The sequence below is a fragment of the Diceros bicornis genome, chromosome 9 (genome assembly GCF_020826845.1).
Source record: "Diceros bicornis minor isolate mBicDic1 chromosome 9, mDicBic1.mat.cur, whole genome shotgun sequence".
Classification (NCBI taxonomy): domain Eukaryota; kingdom Metazoa; phylum Chordata; class Mammalia; order Perissodactyla; family Rhinocerotidae; genus Diceros; species Diceros bicornis.
In genome coordinates, this window is record NC_080748.1 from 87,007,318 (window position 1) to 87,030,404 (window position 23,087).

A 23,087-nucleotide genomic window follows, 5' to 3' on the forward strand; every position below is an offset into this window, starting at 1 on the left:
CAACAAAAAACAAAACAAACAAGAAAACCCCACCATACTACTTTACTGTACTCTATAAAAATGTAGCATCATAGAACATAAAACATCATTTTCTGCTGGCTTTTTATACCCTGTTCTTTTGCTGACAAACTACTTTTAGTCTTTAATGAGGTTATAATAGCAAAAAGAGAAGATTTTAAACACAGCATGTAGTAGACAAGGACTCTAAATTGTACACAGTAGAAATGAGCTCTGATCTAAGCAGAAAAATAATGTGCTGACAGGACTTTGAGAAGCTCACAGAATTTCCAAAAAGGATGCAGAATAAGGCTAGGACAACGGGTACAAGGGAGCAGCCAAAAACACACGACAAACCCAGACGAGTGAAGACCCTGGCGGTGCTGGCCCTTCATCACTGCTCCGAAATTCCAGAGGCCAGAAAGCACAGTTAGTAGGTGTTTTTATTTTTATACTTAAGGTTATTTGGTAATTTCTCATCAGAATGTTCAAGAGGAGAAGGAAATATTATAGAATTTCTCCAATTATGTCTGAACTTACATTCTACTTCACAGGAACAACCCAGGCTCCAATAACATTTTCACATATTGGACCAATATCGCATGTCAACAAACGACTGTTGATGAACTAGGTCACAGTGACAGTATACGCAGACGCCAGATTCAACACTTCCTCTTTTCCACAGTGACCCTCAGTGGACAGCACTTCACCTCAGTGGAACTCTGCTGTTCAGACTCTTCCCCCATTTGGAACAGCAACAAACAAAAAATCCAAAAACAGCCTGAATACCTAAACCAGATATCAGCAAATGGACTCTTTAGTAAAAGTAGATTTCTACCCCAAACAACAGAACAAAACCCCGAAAGTGGGCGGCGCCTCGGGGAGAGGAAGAGGGAGGAGGGACCCCGCCCGCCCGGGTCACGTGGCGCTGCGGTCACGTGCCTGGCGGGATCACGTGCCCGAACCCAGGTCACGTGCGCCGCGGAGGAGGACGCCGCGCTCCGGGGAGCCGGGCCGCTTGCGCCCGCATGCTCTCGCGAGATCTGCGGGGTCACGTGACGGCGCGGGCGCGGCGCGGCCTCACGTGACGGGTGCCGCCGGTCGCGGGTCTCCTTCCTGCCGCGGGCGCCGAAGCGGCCGGGCCTCTCGACCGTGGGACCCGCCGCCCTCACGCCGGCCCCCGGCCCCCGCCCGCCCGCGGCCCAACCGCCCCAACGCGCCCGGCTCCCGCGCCCGCCTCGCGGCCCTCGCGCCCATGGCGGCTCCCGGCGGCGCCCGGCGGTCGCTGCTCCTGCTGCTGCTCGGTGAGGGCCGGCGGGGGTGGCGCGGCTGGGGGTGCTCCCGGGGGGCGGAGGTGGCGGGGTTGGGGGGCTCCCGGGGAGCGGGGCGGCGGGGCTGGGGGGCTCACGGGGGGCGGGGGCGGCGGGAGCCGCAGGCCGGGGCGGCCCGCCGGTCGTGCCCGCACCGGCCGAAGTCCGCGCGTGAGGTCCGGCGTGGAGCCCGCTGGCCGCTGCTTGGGGAGTCGCGTCTGGGTGCACGGGGTGGACGAGGGGGGTCGAGGTGTCGAGTCGTGAACTCGTTTTCGGGTGTTAGGTGGAAGTGACTCGGGTGGCTTGCTGGTTTTGGACGGCTGTGGTGGTTCCTCAGTTTACGGGCAGGTTTAGCGCGAGGTCCAGGGGGCTGTGCAGTCCGCGGCGGCGGGACCTGCGTGGTCACTGCGTCCTCCCGGGCGGGAGACCCCGCGGAGCTCTTTCCCGCACGGTGGTGCCCGGAGAGCAGGGCGGCGCGGTGATGCCGGCTTTTTGTAGTTTGCCCTTCGTGCTTTAATCTTCGCCCCTTTCAGTGTGGCGTGGGGTGCTCGTGCGCGCGTTTGTGTTACTGGGAATCGACGTTTATGTTGGAATGCCCGACGGTTGTCTTCAGGAGTTGAGGAGAGCCCGTAGTGGACAAGGCGAGAGGTAGGACCGGCCTTGGGCGCACAGTGGCAGTGTTCATTTCCAGCGAGTCGTGGCGCGCGGCGCTGCCCCTCTTCTGTGTGCCCGTCCCTCTGGCTCCAGCGAGGGGCTCCGTTAACGCGTTGGGGAGCGTCTGGCTCGCCACCAGTCCACCGAACTCATGGAAGCGGTCACTGGGCGCTCAGTATTGTATTGATTGAGGAATTTTGTCCTCAGTCACCTGTCCTGATAGTAACGAGGAGTGGGTACTGTCCCTTAGATGAGAATCACTACGTGCTCCTTCCTGCCGTAGTGTTTTAAGGGTGTTGAGAGGCCTTTGGTGAATCTGGCTCTATGCCACTTTTTCTCACCTCTCTCCCAAATAACGTGGGGTGATTTATCTAAGTGCCGGGATCTGTAATATGATACGGAAAACAACTGGTGGGAGTTCATGTGAGTTAAATAGACCTGGATACACGTTCCGTGCATACTTGCCCATGAATTCCTTAACCATCTCTGAGTCTCATCCTACTCTAAAATTATGTTATTGTGATTCAGTGGATCTTGGTTTCACTTGTTTGTTCTGCCTGTTGTGTAAAAATGAGTTCTTCGAGCTGTGTGAACAGCCACAAGGGATGACCTTATCGGTGCAGTGAACCCGAAGCCTTGCCCTCCGCTGGCAGGTGTAATTAGTTACAGGGAGGGTTGCTGGAACAAGATTTGTCATGTCAGAACGGCTGCATTGTTTTTTTAATAGAAGAGGTCACGAGCATTAATACTTTTCGTATTTTGTTTCATGTTTTAAAAACTCACCTTAAAAATGAAGAAAGAAATTCATGACTTCCCCACGTTGTGAAACCTTGGTGTTTTGTGCATATAATTAGCTTTTTAATGCCCATTCCATCATATCTTTTAAGTTTCGAGTTCACTTAAAATCCAACTTTTAAGAAAGATCTGTTAACAGCTTGCATTTAGATCTATTTAGAATATTGTTTATCTTACTGCACGTTTTCACCAAAAAATATCTTTTCTAAAAGTATTTCAAGCTTCTAAATTCCTAATTCCTCCTGCATTAATAGTTAGGAATTACTTAAAGCTTCTTTTGTGTTTGAATACTTGGTAGAAAGTATAGACAAGCGTGAACTGAAACTTTGATGTATAAGATAAAGTGTAATTGTGTAATGTGAGTCTTTAAACCATTGGTGTCAGCTAGGTGACCTCCTTCCCCTTTCCAAATGAAGAGCTGTCACTTAGGAAGTTTGAAAAGTTTTATACTAGTTAATGTTACCCTTGATTGTGGGAGTTTGTCAGTTGCTCAGATTGGTGACCAAATTCTTCACTACCCTTGAGGTCAAAATCTTTTGGGTCTGTAATTTTGATTTATGTTGTTAGACCCGTCCCAGGCAGCCTTAGTCCTCCTTTCTGTCTGCGTCCACAGGACCTGACTACATGTGTGCACAGCATGTGCTTTCACTAGAGCATCAGTGCAGCTGTGTTGTGATAACTTGTACACATGAATCTCCCTTCTTCATCCTACAGCCTGTCTTGTGCGCCTCTAGTGTAGGAGGGACTCAGGACATACATTAAGAGACATGCAGTTTTACAGCTGTGGTCCCTAATGAAACATGCGTAGGTCAGCTTTTTAGAAATGTGCCTACTGGTGCCCTGCCTCTGGAGGTTGTGATTCACTATCTGGGATGGAACCTTGGCCTTTTTTTTTTTCTTCCTTTAAATCTTTGTAGATGATTATGTATCGCTGGTTAAGAAGAAGAAGAAAAATACTGGATTTAGAAGAATCAAGCCAAGACAAACCAGAAATAATTTTTTTATAAAAATGTTAATAAAGAAATAAATTTATTGACTCATTCCTTCAGATAGCAATCTCTCTCATTTCAAAAGTGAGTGTTTCATAATTTGAGGTGTATTCACTCACTCACCAAGTGCTGGAGAGAAAGGGTGGTTCAGATGTGGCACTCTGCAGCCAGCCCACGGCAGTGGAGATGGGCATGTGCTCTGAGTCAGCTAGCCAGGCTGATTTTAGGTCTGGCTCTGCACTCTCCCTAGCTGTGTGACCTTGAGCAAGGCAGCTTCTCTGTGCCTTCGTCTCCACATCTGAAAAAGGGGATCCTAGTAGTGTCTGCCTACTTAGGTTGTCATGATGATTTAGTTACCTGCAGAGTGCTTAGAGCGGTGCCTGGCAGAGAGCAAGTGCGTTATAAGAGCTTGTTGAATAAATAAAATGCTTACATTGTCAGGTACTGAGGATTCAGTGATGCACTTGATAGGTGAGGTCTGTGTACCACTGGATATTTAGATGATAACAGCTGACATTGGAGCCAGTGCTAATGCCCTGTACTAAATACTCTGCGTGCATTGGCTCTTCTGGTACCCTGACAAGCCTGAGGTGTGAGCACCCCCTCGATTTCACAGGTGCCTAAACCCAGGGCATGGCGGTTGCTGCTGGCCCAAGATCACACAGCTGGTAAGTGGTAGAGGAGTCTGTCATGGAACGAGATCTCTTACTCAGAAGCAGGCGTGCTTCCCAGAGCTGCACTTGTGTTAGAGGGTGGAAGTTCTACAAGGTGGAGTATTTTGAAGGAATAAGCCAAAGTTACTCCTTTTTAAGAGCTCTGGAGAAGTGATGGAGTTCACATCTGAGCGCAGGACTGCTAGCGATTAGCAGTTGCCAGCAGGCCAGGGAGCTGGCTTTTGAGAGGGTCGCCCCTCAAATTACTGCAAACATTTTACCTAATTTGAGAAGGATTTTTTTTAACCAACTGCTACTGTTACAGAATTAAAAAAAAAAAATTCTGACCTTTAGCATACTTACATTTCTCTTACAATTTTATGTTCTAATGCTCTTGTAGATATTTTTCTCTTGACCAAAATTGGCTTCTGGGGGTAAGTTTCGTGTTTTAATAATTGAAAATTTCTGGGCTTCTCCAGAATACATGTGGGCATCTAGTGCTGCTAAAGCTTATTTTAAATTTCAGTAATACTTCCTTGTTTTTCTTTGAAAGCTCAGACCCTCAGCCTATTGACTAAATGAAAAAATTGTATGATTGAAAAGTTGTTTAATCTGAAATGTTTCCTAATGAAGTGCTGTGAGTCAGTAGAAAGTTTTTTTTCATTGATGTTTTAATAGTTTATAATGCTGTGAAATTTTTGGTTGTACATTTTTGTCCGTCACCATATATATGTCTCCCTTTACCCCTTGTGCCCACTCCCTACCCCCATTGCCCCTGGTAACCACAATACAGTTTTCTCTGTCCGTGTGTTGGTTTATACTCCACATATGAGTGAGATCCTACAATGTTTGTCTTTCTGGCTTATTTCACTTAACATAATACCCTCCAGGCCCATCTGTGTTGTTGCAAATGGGACGATTTTGTCTTTTTTTTATGGCTGACTAGTATTCCATTGTATATATACACCACATCTTGATCCAATCATCAGTCAAAGGACACTTGGGTTGCTTCCAGTTCTTGGCTATGGTGAATAATGCTGCAGTGAATAGGGGTGCATAAGCCTCTTTGGATTGTTGATTTCAGGTTCGTTGGATAGATTCCCAGTAGTGGGATAGCTGGATCATAGGGTAGTTCTATTTTTAATTCTTTGAGGAATCTCCATACCGTTTTCCATAGAGGCTGCACCAGTTTGCATTCCCACCAGCTGTGTATGTTTCTCCACATCCTCTCCAACATTTGTTGTTTTTTGTCTTGGTGATTATAGCCATTCTGATGGTCTTGAGGTGATATCTTAGTGTTGTTTTGATTGCATTTCCCTGATGATTAGTGATGTTTAGTGTCTCTTCATGTGCCTATTGGCCATCTGTGTATCTTCTTTGGAGAAGTGTCTGTTCATTTCCTCTGCCCGTTTTTTGACTGGGTTGTGTGTTTTTTTGTTGTTCAGTTGTGTGAGTTCTTTATATATTATGGAGATTAACCCCTTGTCAGATATATGTTTTGCAAATATTTTCTCCCAGCCGGTGGATTGTCTGTTCATCTTGATTCTGGTTTCATTTGTCTTGCAGAAGCTCTTTAATCTGATAAAGTCCCACTTGCTTATTTTTTCTTTTTTTCTTTTTTTCCTAGTCTGGGTAGGCATGTCATCTGAAAAGATTCCTTTATGACCAATGTCAAATAGTGTGTTGCCTATATTTTCTTCTATGAGTTTTATAGTTTCAGGTCTCACCTTCAGGTGTTTGATCCATTTTGAATTAATTTTTGTGAATGGTGATAGCAGATGGTCCACTTTCATTCTTTTGCAGGTGGCTGTCCAGTTTTCCCAACACCATTTATTTATTTATTGATGTTTTAATGGTTTCTAACGTTGTGAAATTTTTGGGTTGTACATTTTTGTTTGTCCATCACCATATATATGACTCCCTTCACCCCTTGTGCCCACCCCCCACCCCCACTGCCCCTGGTAACCACAGTCCAGTTTTCTCTGTCCATGCCCAACACCATTTATTGAAGAGACTTTCCTTTCTCCATTGTATGTTCTTAGCTCCTTTGTTGAAAATTAGCTGTCCGTACATGTGTGGTTTTATTTTTGGGCTTTCACTTCTGTTCCATTGATCTGTGTGTGTGTTTTTGTACCAGTAGCATGCTGTTTTGATTACTGTTGCTTTGTAGTATGTTTTGAAGTCAGGGATTGTGATGCCTCCAGCTTTGTTCTTTTTTGTTAGGATTGCTTTAGCTATTCGGGGTCTTTTGTTGCCCCATATGAATTTTAGTATTCTTTTTTCTATTTCCATGAAGAATGTCATTGGGATTCTGATTGGGATTGCATTCAATCTGTAGATTACTTTAGGTAATATGGACATTTTAACTATGTTTATTCTTTCAATCCATACGCATGGGATATCTTTCCATTTCTTTATATCATCATCGATTTCTTTCAACAATGTCTTGTAGTTTTCATTGTATAGGTCTTTCACCTCCTTGATAAGATTTATTCCTAGATATTTTATTCTTTTTGATGCGATTGTAAATGGTATCTTTTTGAGCTCTCTTTCTGTTAGTTCGTTATTAGCATACAGAAATGCAGCTGATTTTTGTAGATTGATTTTGTACCCTGCGACTTTGCTGTAGTTGTTGATTATTTCTAATAGTTTTCCAATGGATTCTTTAGGGTTTTCTATATATAAAATCATGTCATCTGCAAATAGTGAGAGTTTCACTTCTTCGTTGGCTATTTGGATTCCTTTTATTCCTTTTAGTAGAAAGTTTTTGTAATGATTTAGGGAACCGTTTTATAAAAGGGCAGCTTGGTAAGAACTGACCTGTGCTTGCTCCCATGGGAGGCAGCAACCTGCTGTGCCCCGGCAGATGTGATCACATGTGACCCTCCAGCAGCCGGGCCAGGGCCGGATGAGGGTGTCCCAGGCCTGAGGGAGTCTGTGCACAGTGCAGGCGGTGGCCCATGTACACCGTGAGCTGGGTCAATGTCCAGTGTCTCTCTGGCTTCAGTGCCCACGCTTGAACACGCGCTTTTGCTTCTGCCTGCCCAACCTGCTTTTTTGCCTTGCTGGCCTCAGTCCGCTGCTCTTGTACACTTACCCCATCCCTCTAGGAAGGCATGAGAACCATTTGTCTGTTTTTAGACACCTTTACTTTGTCACAAACGAGTTGTGGAATTTTCTCTGTTTTTAAAAACGGAATATTTGTTCATTGGAAGTGCTTTTAGTATAATTTGCGTATTTGGGGGGGCATTAAAAATTTGCAAAGCAAAACACAAAAAATTGCACGGGTTTCCTTGTTTGCTATAGTTTACTTCTTTCTGATGTAGCAGCTTTTCTTTGTGAACGTAGATTTTGGTATTTCCTTTACCAGAGGCTAAAGGGAAGATAAGGAGGTTTCTGGCTCTAGGTCTGTCTGCTTTAGGCTTGAATAGTAGTTGGCTTTAAAGATTTTGTTTTGTGAAAGTCCCAAGGGTAAACTGAATTGGGTTCATTGGAGTCATTTACTTTGTCAAGGACAGAGTTTTTAGAATGGAAAATGAATTGAGTGTCCTCTGAGTATGCTATCTTCCAAGTGTGCCTGAGTCGTATTTACACTTAGAGCCATCAGAGCCAGGCGTGTAAATGCTCCGTAAAAAGGTGTGCAAGAGCTTGTGGCAGCAGAGACAAGAGGGCGCATTGCTTCTGAGCATTAGAGTACGCAGTGGTGGCTGACAGCTGTTTGGCTTTAGAAGTAGCAAAAACACCTATCTTTGCCCATCTGTAAAAGGACAATGTACTAAAATGTGCGTCTTGTAAAATTACCTACTTGTCTACCATAGTGGTGAGATTGCATTTGCTGCTAAACTGCTCTGTCAGGGCCAGGGGAGATGAAGAAGACGGCACTGGCCCTGAGAACTCACTCAAAGAGGAAGTGTGGGGCAGTGATGGCTCTCGAGCTGGAGGGACCCGTGAGAACTTCATCTGTCCCTTCCCTCTGGGATGTGGCAGCCCCACCTAGAGAGGTTGAGTGAAGTCCTAAGGTCACACAGCCAACTCCAGGTTCAATTGAAACACTGTTTTTTGAGGACCTTTCTGAAATTGGGCAAAGAGCTCAGACCTTTGAGTCCGTGGCCCTTCTTGCCACACCACCAGTCCATGAGAGGTAAAAACAGATCCAATTTAAATAGCAGTTTAGGACATAGTGAAAGATACCATGGATTTCTGTGGAAGGCCAGTGTTTAGGTTGAGTTATGCCTGCAGAACCCCACCACCTTTCCCAGAGATCCTCTGAGGGTGCAGGGGTGACCCAGAAATTGATATGCAACTTCCTGATAAGTATTCTGAAGTAGAGCATTAAAGAGCTATTGACCAGATTGGAAAACTGTATGCGCTTAGAGTTAACATTTTCAGAATCATGTCCAGGAGGGACAGAAGACCCAGCTGAACCCAGCCTGAGTAATCTGCGTGTCTAGTTCTTTAGTGGTTTAAGAAGCACAATGTACTTAATAATCTAATGAAATCCATTATTGCTACAGCTGTGGACAACAGAAATATCCACTTGTATTTTCAAAAAGGGATTTGTTTATATCTGTCTTTCCTGGAGTTAGCAGGCCTTGTGCACGGTGCATCAGCAGTGTTTGTGGTGAAAGATGGCAATGGGACAGCTTGTATAATGGCCAACTTCTCCGCCGCCTTCTTGACCAGCTATGATACCCAGAGTGGTTCTAAGGTAGGAAACAGCAGTGTGCTTCGTGCGTTGCTTGTGCATGTGTGTGAAAATTATTTAATCTTTGAAAAATGCTCCCACCTTAACACAGTTCTTTCATGTATGCGTCTTTCCTTCTAGGCTCATCATTACAGTGTGCCTGGATATTATTACTGCCTGTAACAGCCTATGCTCTTTATATACTGAAGCTGCAGTCATAATATACAAACCGTTTTGTGCCTTGCTTTCACTTTTTTATTAGCGTTTTTCTAGTTTTCTTCACGATTATCTTTTATAATCACAATGTAATACTTCATTATGTTAACCAACCTAATTTGTTAAATCACCTCCCTATTGGTAGTTGTTTTCTTATGTTTTTTCCCACACCCAATGTATAGCTCTGTGAATATAGCTTTTTTGATTTGTTGAATTTGACTTAAATAAACTATTGTGCTCAGAGAATTGTATATAAACAGTTGTTTGATGTGCAGCATTATAAGCATTGTACTAGTTTGATTAGAATGTCCCTTAGGGGGCCAGCCCGGTGGCGTAGTGGTTTAGTTTGCGCTTTTAGGCGGCCCGAGGTTTGCTGGTTCAGATCCTGGGTGCGGACTCACGCACCGCTTGTCCAGCCATGCTGTGGCGGCGTCCCATATAAAATGGAGGAAGAGGGGCACAGATGTTAGCCCAGGGCCAATCTTCCTCAGCAAAAAGAGGAGGATTGGCAGCAGATGTCAGCTCAGGGCTAGTTTTCGTCACCAAAAATAAAAAAGCCCGTTAGGTGTTTTGTTAAAAGAACTTTATACTTGAAGGCTTTTTGCATTTCCCTCGTTTCTAACGAATAAGCAGCATTTGTTTATATGTCCTCTTCTGTTAGTTACCTGTTAGTGGACATTTCGCTTAGTCATTCTCTTGAACATTTGCTCTTTAAGTATATCCCTAAACCACATTTTATTGTCAGTTCTTTGTTGAAACCATCATTCTTCCTTGCCCACCTCCATGTCGACAGCACCATATCTTTTCGCTGCCACTCACAGGACAGCAGTGGGGCCCAGCATTGCTGGGAAGATCTGCAGTTCCTCTAAGTGCTCTAGACTTTTTGCCAGCTGCTCGGGCCTCATTCATTCACTCGTACTAGGCTTCATATAAATGTGGTCTCTGTCAAAACAGAAGAAAACTGGAAAGGTTTTGTTCTATAGAAAATCTCAAATTATAAAGACTTGTCCAAGCACCTTTTATTTTAATTTCTACTTCACTTTTTTTGTTTGAATTTTTAAAATATTTTGTTATATATTAATTATGTTACACGAATGTGATCGTCCATATGCTGTTATGTGCCTTACTGTTTTACAAAGCACATCTTTGTCACCTCATGTAGTTCTGTCATTTTTTTAGGACCGCTTACCCATAGTTCATTTAGGCAGTCCAGTTTATTTTGATGGACATTAGGTTGTTTTCTAGTTGTTTGTTTGGCTTGTAATAGTAAATTTAAACATTTCTGCAATAAAAACCTTCTTCTCTTTGTTTAAAGAGACATTCTTTAAACAGACATTTCTATAACTAACAAGTAGTAATAGCTTTTTTCAAATATAAATACACAGCTCATTTTGAAGCCCATTATACTTATTTCAGTTTACTAAGATAACTTTAGTTTTAATTCCATTGTAAATTGAAATTATATTAATAAAGAATATTTATATGAATAATTGTCATCTTTGTTTTATACTTGAATTACTTTTTGGTCTATTACTGACATGTAATACTGATTTTTTTTTGTATTTTTTTATTTCTATTAAAAATGAATACCTTAACAGTGATATCTGAGATGGCACTGAGGTCTTAGTTTGTATCAGACTTACAGAAGAGCTTTCTTTGGTGTTTCTGAATCCTTTAATAGCCTACATTCTAATTGGGTTCTGCTGTCATTGTGTTTGTTCTAGAATGCGACCTTTGACCTGCCGTCTAATGCAGAAGTGTTAAATAGCAGCTCTTGTGGTAAAGAGAATGCTTCTGATCCCAGTCTTGTGATTGCTTTTGGAAGAGGACATACACTGACCCTCAACTTCGCAAGAAATGCCACACGTTACAGGGTCCAGCTGATGCGTTTTGTTTACAACTTGTCAGACGCCCAGATTTTCCCCAATGCAAGCTCCAAGGGTACGCACCAAAACTCACCAATTATGAAGGGAAGAAAATTGGGTTGGGGGAGTGTCTGAAATTACTTTTCACTAAGTACCTCAAGTGGTGAAAAATTTTTTTTTTTTTTTTTTTTTCAAATATAGACATCAAGACTGTGGAAGCCATAACTGACATCAAGGCAGACATAAATAAAAAATACAGGTGTGTAAGCAGCAACGAGATCCACATGAGTAACGTAACTGTCACGCTTCATGATGCCACCATCCAGGCGTACCTTTCGAACAATAGCTTCAGCAAGGAAGGTAAGAGACTGCTACCCTTTGGCCTGGTGCCGTCAGTCAGACTCACAGGTACAGAAGTCGCTTTGTGCCCGGGTGCCCAAGGGATGTGTGTGTGAAGGAGCATCCGTACAGCCCCCAACTGAGCCAGTGGCTTGCATCTCTGGGGTGCTGTCCACCTAACCTTTTCTCTTTAGAGAAGGTGACCTGTTTAGATGAGAGTGGACAAATATTGGTTAAAAAGGGTGAAAGGGCAAAGCAATTGAAACCTTCTCTGTGTCTTCCCTTGTTAGCTAATGGGGTCACGGTCACAGGATCTCTTCTGGTTGAAGCTAGTTGTCTTTACACAGAGACCTAGTCTGACCTCAGTCCAGCTCAGGCAGGCCCAGGGGCAGGTGGTGGAAGGACCAGGAGTGCCTTTCCGGGACGTCATTGTCTCCCAGGTTGTGCCTGCCGACCGAGCTCCACCAGTGGACTCTGGGGTCCGACAGGCAGGGCTTTAAGCTCCTCCCAGCTCTGTGGTCTTGGGGGGTAGTCAACCTCTGGTTCCTTCACTTGCAAAATAAGGGTAATAACCTGGCTCAGAAGCTTGTTAAGATTGAAAAGGAGGTTTATGCAAAGTGCTTATCTCAGTGCCTGGCCTGGAGTAAGGACTGAGTAGTGCTGTCATTTTACTCTGACTTGAAAACGTTCTCTTTCCAAATCCTGCCTGTCAGCTCATAGATGACTGTCCGTTTTCTGAAAGGTGAGGGGTTGACGGCTTTGGGCGAGTTGTCCCTGCAGCACAGTGTGTGTGTTAGAGGCAGCAGCTCCTTCCAGGCTTCAGACCCGCACTGGTGGGCCTCTGGTTTGCAGTGTTCCCCAGCAGTCTTGCTTGAAGGCTCAGAGTGACTGTTGGAGAGTGCTCAGAGACGTGTGTGCTCCTAGCAGGGCCAGCAGTCGCCTGTGGCCAGATTCAGCCCACCTCCGGTTTCTGTATGGCCTGTAAGCTAAGAATGGGTTTTATGCTAAAGTTTAAGATTAAAAAAAATCAAAAGAACATCTCATGACACTTGAAAATTATATGAAATTGAAGTTTTAGTGCCCATAACTGAAGTTTTATTAGAACACAGCTGTGGTCATTCACTCCCCTGTTTCTGTGGCTGCTTTCATGTTCCCAGGGGCAGAGCTGAGTTGGGACAGACACCGGACAGCCGCAGAGTCTAAAATGTTTATTGTTTGGCCCTTTACAGAGGAAATTTGCTGACCCCTGACCTAATGGGAAGACTGTTAGTGACAGAGCTAGGACTGAAGGAAACCCTATGTAACTGGGAGAAATAGAACCAGCAGCAGCAGTACAGGACTAGAGGTGGAGGTCAGAGTGAGCTGGAGCAGTGGGCTCGACTTGCCCACCACGCAGCCTCTTTTGGGGTGGAGGGTCGGGTGAGGATGCATCTTCACCAGGAAGGGCTGACAGGAGGCGAGGACTGCTCCCCTGGGGCTGGCGTGAGCCGTGTGGGTGAGGGCAGCAGGTCCAGGTGTGTGTGGCTCACACAGCCGCTGCCTCAGGCAGGTGAAAGGTGACTTTAGTTAGAGTAGGTAACCGAGAGGGGGCTAGAGTAACAAGGCAAATACTTCGAATAATTACAAGTTTGTTCTCCATTACACATCTCCACATAGCTGGCTTTCATACCTAGCAGAACACATCTGGGTTGCGTCAGTCTTCTCTCTCAGGCCTCAAGAGCAGAAGGAAAGAGCGGAAACTGTCCGAAGGTCTTAGAAAATGATAGTGTCTCTGGTTTGGTGACTCAGTGCAGTGACGTCACTGCCAGCTGGACCTAAACATGGCCATAGAACATGGCTCCTCCCCTTTAGGACTTGTTTCCTTCTGCTTTGGAGGCTTCTGAACATAGATGAGATGACCTGGACTCCCTAAGGGCATGGTGCTTTGAAGAGAGGTGCCACGTTGTCCGTGTCATGAGGGCGCTGGGGCCCTGTGATGGGGGCTGCCTTTTCTAGTTTAAGGACAGATGTGATGATATAGAGAGGCTAATTGTGTTCTTAAGGTTAATCAGTTACTTTGTTTTTTAAACATAGTCATCCCTTGGTATCCTCAGGGGATTGGTTCCAGGACCCCTGCCGATACCTGAGTCCGCAGATGCTCAGGTCCCTTAGTGGGCCCCCCATGTCCACGGTTCCACATCCGCAGATCATAAATTGTGCACACTCCTCAGATGTGGCACCGGTGGACACGGAGGGCTGACCATGGACTTTATTGTTTAGAGGAGTTTTGGATTCATCACAGCAGAGTTGAATAGCAAGTCAGAGATTCCCCACATTTCCCCTGTCCCCGCACACGCGTGGTGTCCCCACTGTCAACATTTCGCACATTCATTCCTTTTCTAATGGAGGACACGTGCACGTGATTCCAGGTTTCCACCTGGTACGCATTTGAGGCTGTCCTCACCCGTGAGCCCCAGCCGCTGGCCGCCCCCCAGGCATGCTCTTATCCCACTTAGGGTTACCTGGGGTTTGGCCTTCCCGCCTGGGAGTCGTCAGTTATTTGGAGCTTGTGGGCAACCCCTCCGTCTGTGCTGAGCTCACCACCCGACCTCGTCTCATGTTCCGTGGTTGTCCCTGGTCATCAAAGCTTGTTCAGTTTTATGTTAAATGTGCCTGTGCAGGTATGTATGTACTTTGGAAAAGAAATTGTGCTTCTTTTTCAAAGACACTACCATACTGTCTTAGTAAATTCTCCTGGGAAGAGGAGAGTTAAGAAGCATTCTGAAGATATGTCTTGTAGAAGCTGGAATGTCCTCTCATTGTAGGCCGGGAGGGCTGGGTGAAGTTGTGGGCCCACCTGCAGACTCTTCACTGGAAAGGAGTCCCCGTGGGGCTTGTGGAACTCATCTCATTATTAAGTCACATCCTCTATAGTAATCCCTTGTCAGTGTGGGGCTCTAGTGCTGAGAAAACAGGAAGTAAGCAAAACAAAACAATCCCAAAGGCCCCGAGTTGGCAGGGCCCTTTCGAGTCTCGTTTGCTAACCCTTATGCCTCTCCCCTTGACTGTTGCTCCCACCCCCTCTCTCACACAACCCATGACTTCTTGCTCAACACACTTTTGTGGGATTTGGCCCTCTGGTGGCCTGGGTCCTGGGAACACTGATTAGAGGAGCTCTTGGGCCAGCCGCTGGCAGGCAGCTGCTCAAGGTGGAGGTGCAAGAGAGGAGGAGTTGGGGCCTCGGATCTCTGGTACGGGCAGACACTCCATAAGTAAGGGGCTGTGCTGTACAACAGAATATAATAATTGATAACATGATCTGAATCGTTTTTTAAGGCTCAACCCTAGTGTATTGCACAGTTGCTCAGCTCGCCGTGAAGGTGACTCAAGTGTGGTCTGGGAGAGCCTGACCAGTGGCGTTTTGTGACAACACTCTTTGTCTGTTCTTGGTGTCCTGTTGGGTGTTTTTTGATAGTGATTGCTGTTAATATTACTTTTCAAAGAAAGGGACCAGTATCTTCCCTGTGAGTAGGGGATTTGGCATAACTGACCACATACACTACCACGACAGTGTGCGTCACTTAAAAATTTGATGTCCATTAAAATTGAGCCATTTCTTTTTTTGTGTGTGTGAGGAAGATCAGCCCTGAGCTAACATCCATGCCAATCCTCTTTTTGCTGAGGAAGACCGGCCGTGAGCTAACATCTATTGCCAATCCTCCTCCTTTTTTTTTCCCCCAAAGCCCCAGTAGATAGTTGTATGTCATAGTTGCACATCCTTCTAGTTGCTGTATGTGGGACGCGGCCTCAGCATGGCCGGAGAAGCGGTGCGTTGGTGTGCGCCCGGGATCCGAACCCCGGCCGCCAGTAGCGGAGCGCATGCACTTAACCTAAGCCACGGGGCTGGCCCGAGCTATTTCTTTTATCTCCTTTTGTACCTGTTTCATTCCTTTGGTTATTAGGCACTTAAAACTTATTTTTTTCCTGTCTGTTAACTAAATTGAAAGCTTCTTCAGGATAAAGATACCTTATCAAATATGATGAGTATATTTTTATATCCTCCTAGTCTCTTCTCCTCGTGGGTTCTTAATAAATTGTTGAATGAACACGTTTCCAGTAAATCAGTAAATTTTTGGTCATAAAAGCCACGTAAAGCTTGTATTTGATGGACTGCAGGTTCAGCATGTTGGAGTAGGCTTCTGGGGCCTTACTTATCAGTAATGTGGTAGTGGCCTTGACCAGAAAGCCCCCGTTCACCTTGCCATTTCATGTGCATCATCCTGAGAAGCCTCAGGTTCTTACAGATTTTATTTTAAAAGGAAATAAAACACAAGTCAAGGCTGACCTAACTTTCCTGTCAGTTTTGTTGATGAAGATAAGTTCTGAAGAAAACAGGTATCTTCTTTCCCGAAGGTCTGTGAAGTGGGGCAGATGGTTATCATTCTGGAATGGTCTGAGTGTAGCTCTGCCTGGAGGCTGGAGTCAATCAGGTCAGGTGGTCTCACTCTGTGTCCATCAGAAATGGATTTCCAGCCCCAGGCCCACGCTGCGTTAATGCGTTTTGGGGTGAGGCCCAGGCAGGCATCTGGGTTTAGTTGGCTCACCAGAGAACTCGGATTGGTTAATCTTTTTATCTTTAAGATTTGATATGTGGGTGCTTGTCAACTCTCACAACTGTTAGAAGTTCAAAACAGAAACTACTTTTAAATATAGTTCATCATATAACTCACTTGCTACCCAATTTGGCAATATCTCTTTTTCATTCCTTAGGAACCAGAGTCTCACTCCTAGTCTAGCTTAAATTGAAGGAATTGATGCTAAAACATCTCTTTCTATTTGAGATTCTTACTAATTGCAGTGTGCAGGTTTATTTGAGTATCTACTGCTGCTGGGAGATCATTTGGGGCTTTTGGGGCATATAAGCTTTTCAAAATCGTGAGAAGAGCAACTGGAAGGATACTCAGCCCTGTGGTCTCCTCCCCCGTTGTTTCCTTTGTGGAGAAGACTAAGGGTGACCCTGTAGCAACCCCTGGGTCCCCTGGTCTTCCCAGAGGCCATCCCTGGGGGTATAGCACTTTGCCTACTTCAGCGTGTTGTATTTGTCATTATCTCCGCGTGGGTTGTGAGCCCTCTACAGGAAGGACTTCAGTGTTTGTAGTAGGTAACAGTCTGGTTAGAGTGTGGGTTTTGTGTTTATAAGTAAGAGAGAAGGAAAAGGGCGTTTTATCCATGCAGATTTCCCAAGTCCTGCACTTTTCTGAATAGCATTGAGACCTGATGGTATGTTATTCATGTTTCCAAGTTGACATTTTGTAACCTGCTTTATGAAAACGGTGGATCTTACCTTGAAAATGATTGTCAGATCAGTGTAGGTCACTTCTTCCACATGTGTGTTGTTAGGGTGAGAAAAACAACTTTGTTTTTCTGAGTTGCTGCCCAGGCATTTTACAGTATGACAGCCCTGCTCACACCCAGAGTCTGGACACTTGGGTAAGGACCTGAGCTTAGGATTTCCACTGTAAGTTCCTGCTTTGCCTTTTCCGGGGCGCCTTTTAAAATAACCACTTAAGAGTTAAGCCTGTGAAAAGTTAGTGCCCTTCACCCCAACCACCTTATAAGTAATAGGTGCTTGCTACCCTGCTCTCGTAACCTGGTATGGCGGACTGCCCTTCCCCCGGCTCATTGCCCGCCCCCCTGCTTCTGGGATCTGTAAGGAATAGATCTTGTGACTCTGCTTTCTTTGTGTGAGTGTATTGAAACTGCACCTTCAGTTGCAGTGACCCCATAGGTTTCACCTTCCCTGTGTGGGAGCTTGGATGCTGAGAGGTGTGTGAGGTGGCTTGTGCCCCCTCATTCAGCAGGTCATAATCTGCATGTTCCTCATTCAGTCCACCAGCTCTGGCTTCTCAACACAGTTTGTGGCCAGAACTCGGAGACTGGCCTGTTCTCTGTTTTGTTTTAACGTGGTTTTGCACATTTGATTGTTATGTTCCCTAACAATTTATAAAGTGATGGTGAAGCTACTTTTACAAGTACAGCTGTAACGTCACCGTGTGGCTTAGCTCCCGGGTGAGAGGCAGATGGTGTTGGCCAGCTCACTGTAGGTTGGGACATCTGTGGCGGTGTTTGACTTGCCTTCATCAGCCCAAGGTTAAATCCACTTCACAGAGGTGGGTATTTTTTTTTTTTGCCATCTTTATCCTCGATCTAGAAAGGCATTTTACTCTACAAGATTGCATAGTGTGAAGGTGTTAAATTACCCCTGTGTTGTAGTCCTGTGGGGGGAGTTTCTCGTCTCTCCTCCTCTGACTAGATGGAATATGGAGGCAGAATCAGCAACTGAAAAGGAGTTAAAAGTAAAAGTTTGATTTTAGCTTGGAATAAGAAGGGAACAGGTGGTTGGTAAAGTTACAGCAAATCCCCGGTGGGCTCCCCACATTGGATATTTTGGCCAGCTTCCCATGGCTCAGCGTGGCAGAAATGTGGAAAGAGGGAATTGGATGGAAATTGTGATTCGAAACTTTGTGATTCTAAACATTCTAAATGATTCTAAACTTCTTGATTGTCCACAGAAACAAGGTGGTAAATGAACCTAATTTTGGGGTGGGCGGTATCCTAGAAGTGCTATATATCTTGCTGTTTTAAATGGTTAAGTAATCTGTAATCTTCATGGGAGGCATCCATCTATCCTGTCTGCTGCTGTAGAAAGTTTTTGGTTGTCATTCTCCTTTACTTTGATTTTCACAATAAACTTTTGTTGTAAACTCTCACGGTGGATCAAATTCTGAGGGACAGAATAACATTCAAACTCCTCAGCATGTCTTCTGGGGGTGCCATGTGTCCTCTCCCCCCGTGTGTCCTCTCCCCCACCGTGTGTGCTCTCCCCACACCCCCCCGTGTGTCCTCTCCCCACACACCCCCCCCCGTGTGTCCTCTCCCCACACACCCCCGTGTGGCTTCTCCCCACACCTCCTCCGTGTGTCCTCTCCCCACACACCCCCTGTGTGCACTCTCCCTCCGACCCCTCCCCCCCACATCGTCACCCTCAGCGGGCTCTGTGCGTCACTGGCACCACCTGCTCTGGGTTGTCTGTAATGATTTGCTCCTGTCCTGTACTTCTGGAACGATGTTAGCACATGCCATTCTTGGGAGAATTGAGGAGTCACGTTCTGCGGGGCTTTTTGAGAAAGTCTGCTGGGGTCTGCACTGAACTCGGGGTGGCCGTAGTTCCTGGCGGTTCTAGGGAACCAGGACTTTGCCGGCCGTCCTGTGAGAGTACGATTCATCCCCACATGTCCCTCCAGAGACGCGCTGTGAGCAAGACGAACCTTCCCCGACACCAGCGCCGACGGTGCCCCCCCACCCTTCGCCATCACCCGAGAGCCCCTCAGTGTACAAGTACAACGTGAGCGGCACCAACGGGACCTGTCTGCTTGCCAGCATGGGGCTGCAGCTGAACATCACCTACGAGAGGAAGGACAACACGGTAGGCTCGGCTCCGAGGAGCCCTTTCTCTGTGCGCGTTGGCTTGTTGGTGCACGTGAGCATCGGGATCAGTGCGTGTGCAGCCTCTTAGGTAAAAATCGTAGGGAGCAGGTCAGTGTGCCTGTGTCCGTCAAGCATACCCAGCCATCCACACACTCCAGTGCTTTTCTCTGAAACAGCAGAATCGAGGTGATGTGACAGAGCCTGTCGTGTGGCCCACAAAGCCTATAATGTGTGTTGTTTGGCACTTTAAGGGACAGGTTTGTTGACCCTTGAGAGAACATTAAATTTTACTTAAACTGTTACCACTCAAACATTTAAGTGTCATTTTTATACTTTTCCTTTGAATTCATATTTCTCCCTAATGATGACAAAGTCTGTGGGGCTGTGCGGTAACTTGCTTGTGATGATGTGAAGTCGGGAGACGGGGTCAGAAGGGGCTGGGATCTGCACCTTCCTACAGGTACGCCTCGTTCTGAGAGTAGCAACCAGAAGTAGCAGGAAAAGTTGTTTTGGAATCCAGACATCTGCACTAGTGTAAACTTCTAATATTTTCCTTTTGGTTTTGGTCAAAATGAAATGTGGCTTTGATGTTACTGTTTTAGGATTGCTTTTGTTTTTTCAGAAGTGGGGAGGACTTGGTGTGAAGTGGAACGGTAACTTGTTTCTGTTGCTTACTTAGACTGTGAGAAGAGTATTCAATATCAACCCAAATAAGACCCATGTCAGTGGGAGCTGCACCACCCAGCTGGTGACCCTGGAGCTCCGGGGCGAGGACATCATTCTCCTTTTCTTCAAGTTTGGAATGGTGAGGGTCCATGTTCCTTTGTCACTTGGGGCTTCAGTGTCAGCCCCGCCTGGCTTTGTAGCATGCGTCTTACTTGGGTTTTCTTTTTACTGTGTTTTCTCACGTGCCTGGTGCCGCCTGGCTGCAGCGGCTGAGCTGAGCACACGGCGCACAAGCCAGAGTGAAGATGGGACACAGGTCCTGAACCAACAGCTCTGCCTTAGGCAGGAGGAGTCTTTTCTTTGCCTTCCTCCTTTGTTGGTCTTTTGGGCACTCTGCCCCCCACGCCTGTTTGTCAACAAGTGCCTCCATTCATTTATTCAGCATATGTCAGGGAGTGCCTGTTGTGTGCCCGGCAGCCACGGTTAACACAAACTGTCTGGCAGCGTGGCTGCCGAGAGGAAGGGGCGACTTCAGCTTGGGCACTCAGCTTGGCCTCCTGCCTCAGACGCAGTCCTTGCCCCTTTACTGAGGAGCAGCATCTCTGCATCCTGTACCTTCTTGTTTTCATACCTGCCTGGGCAGAATCATATGTAACATTACCAAAATAATATGGGAAGAATGGAAATGCCACTCAGGAATATTTGTAATACACTGTGCAAATGAACTGAGTAACAGTTGGGTTTCTCCTAATAAAGTTTAACTTTCCTAAAAAGTTCAGCAAACATTTGGAAAAAGTTTATTTTTTTAGAATACAGCTCCTTCAATCCTTAATTTAATAGAGAATCTGATTATGTGAAATGGTCTGGAAGGAACTAATCAAAATTTGTATTCTTGAGATTTGTATGATGTCTTTACAGACAGGATACTCTGTAGTTTCATTCTAAAGCTAGAATGGGAGGTCAAATTTATTACCAAATGAGCCTTCAAGTTTGATGGTAAAAACGTGAGTGGTTATAAGGATTATCTTCTTCTCTTTAAGAATGCAACTTCTAGCCGGTTTTTCCTCCAAGAAATCCAGTTGAATATGACTCTTCCTGACACCAGAGGTAAGACCCCTACAATTCATGTGCCCCTCCAGGTGCTCTGGGGCACTCACTCTCACGTGCCTTTGCAGGGCCCACCTTCGAGGCTGCCAACAGTTCACTGAGGGCACTTCAGGCCACGATCGGGAATTCCTACAAGTGTAACGCTGAGGAGCGCCTGCGGGTCTCGGACGCCCTTTACGTCAACATCTTCAAAGTGTGGGTCCAGGCTTTCCAGGTGGAAGGTGACAAGTTTGGGTCTGGTGAGTAGCATCGAGGGCGGTGTCTCAGACTTGCATGGGGTCCAACAGGCTGTGGGTCTGTTTGGATATTTAGCAGCTTCTGTGTGGCAAGGCAGGGCTGGGAGCCCCGTTTCCCAGTCTAAGATTTTTAGAGCAAATGCCCTTCCTGTGTCACTTCACTTTTGAAAGGCCCGGCATATCTTACAGATGTAAACACATGTCACCATTTGAGCATAGGTAGTGTTTTAAGAAATAGTGTGGCTCTTCCCCCTGTGAAAGCGGTTAGTGTTCCAGAAGGGCCCAGGATTAGGTTAGACTGACCACGTCTGTAATTTCCCAGCCTTGTGGAAAGCCCCGCCTCTATAGGGGCTTCTCCAAGTGATAGTGGATTGGAATTGGAGGCCCCTCATTGGTTTAATCTTCCCCTGCTGGGCTGTGAGAAGAGAGGGAGGCGACAGAGGCCTGTCTCCAGGGTCTGCATGGTGACAGCCTATGTGAGCACAGGTCTGTCTGTCTCCACAGTGGAGGAATGTCAGCTCGACGAGAACAACATGCTGATCCCCATCGCCGTGGGCGGAGCCCTGGCAGGGCTGGTCCTCATTGTCCTCATCGCCTACCTCATCGGCAGAAAGAGGAGCCATGCCGGCTACCAGACGATTTAGCACTGCAGCGCCACGCGGACCTGCAGCAGCTGCAGGGCCACCGTTCATTTCTCTGAGCTTAGATGGGTGTTGAGGGAGGCACACTTTGCTGCAAACTGATTTTCAAATCTGCTTTATCAAATGTGAAGTTCATCTTGCGACATTTACTATGCACAAAAGAGTAACTATTGAAATGACGGTGTTAATTTTGCTAACTGGGTTAAATATTTTGCTAACTGGTTAAACGTTAATATTTACCAAAGTAGAACTCTAAGAGGGGGTGGGTAAGAGTGCTTTTCTGGAGGGCACTGGCTCCATGTAATTTGGCTTTTTAAGATTCTGGTGTTTGGTCTCTTCACTCTTGACTCAGATTTAAGCCTTACAAAGGGAGAGTCTCTGGTCTTAACACGTATGGCTGGTGAAGGCTGGCTGTTAGGCTGACATGCTTAAGAAATTAGTAGAGAAAGTTGTAAAACAGAAGTACTCCAAAAGATGAAAATCTGGAATGCTTGAGTTAAGCTTTAGAAGCCAGGACAGGCCCGGCCCCCAAGGGCTGTGCAGCTCAACCCTCGAGCATCAAAGCTACTGGCGTCTGCCACTCAAGAGCTGGCGCTTTTTTAAATAGAAAACTGGGTGTTATTTTTATTTACTTTTTTTGTAAAGTGATCTTCAGTCTTCTGTGTGAGGTTCAGGGTGATCCTGCGTCTGCACTTGTGTACAATGATCGGTCTCATTCTCTGATTTATCCACTTGCAGCTCGGCGGGTTGGGCACTGAGGACCCTTCGTGTGCGCGATGTCGTAACAATGCTAATAAAGCGTCTCTTTCTCTCTCTGTCTGGACCTAGCCCTTTTGTCCACTCGTGGTGAGCGATCGCGATGGGATGAAGGGTGGGTGGCAGTGTGTGGGCTGGGGTGCCACAGCCACAGGTGGGGCGCTGCCCGTCTGCCCTGGTCTCCCAAGAGCTGACGTAGCCAGTGTTCAGGGTGGTAATTTGAGGACGACATTCTGAGTGGTGTCTTAAGGTCAGTCTTGAGTTATCACCATGAGAATGAGGAGGGGGTGGGAGAAGGGCTATGTGGGCTCCCTCACAGCATTGTCTGTCTGGAATTGTGGGGTTCTGGAGACAAGGTGACCCCTTGAAGATGAGCCTTACCTGGTCCTCCAAGACGGCGGCAGTCTGGGGCCCACTGGAGCTCAGAGCTTCAGAGCACGGGCTCGAGCTGGAGCTTGATTTAATCTTGCGTTTTTGGGCGAAGACCCGTGCCCTCTGAGGGTCTATGGTCCTTGGTGGATGAGGCTGAGCGCAGCCTGCCTGCCGGTGGCCCTGGGACTGGAGTGACCATCGCCCACATACTTGAATCCCAGGGCCTGCCTCAGAAGTTGCCGTCCACACAGGACCTGGCAGTCGGCCCCCGGATGCCGGATGGTTTCCTCTTGTAGGACTGAGGTGGCCCACGTGACTCTTGCTTTGTGGCAGTCCTTTT

The 23,087-nt window shown here is 46.4% G+C and overlaps 1 protein-coding gene across 2 annotated transcripts; it reads left to right on the forward strand.

The window, feature by feature from the left end:
- The first annotated feature begins 1,015 nt into the window (after positions 1 to 1,015).
- On the forward strand, positions 1,016 to 22,434 carry LAMP1 (lysosomal associated membrane protein 1). 2 transcript variants are annotated; one of them, XM_058548531.1, is made up of 9 exons: positions 1,016 to 1,301; positions 8,952 to 9,106; positions 11,023 to 11,239; positions 11,365 to 11,523; positions 18,786 to 18,967; positions 19,649 to 19,774; positions 20,676 to 20,742; positions 20,811 to 20,981; positions 21,483 to 22,434. In XM_058548531.1, exons 1-9 carry the CDS (start codon positions 1,253 to 1,255, stop codon positions 21,620 to 21,622), a joined length of 1,266 nt encoding a protein of 421 aa, XP_058404514.1. In that variant the 5' UTR covers positions 1,016 to 1,252; the 3' UTR covers positions 21,623 to 22,434. The 2 variants fall into 2 exon arrangements, with proteins under 2 accessions (XP_058404514.1, XP_058404515.1); XM_058548532.1 differs by having other exon boundaries at positions 1,137 to 1,301; positions 8,985 to 9,106.
- Positions 22,435 to 23,087: the final 653 nt, after the last annotated feature.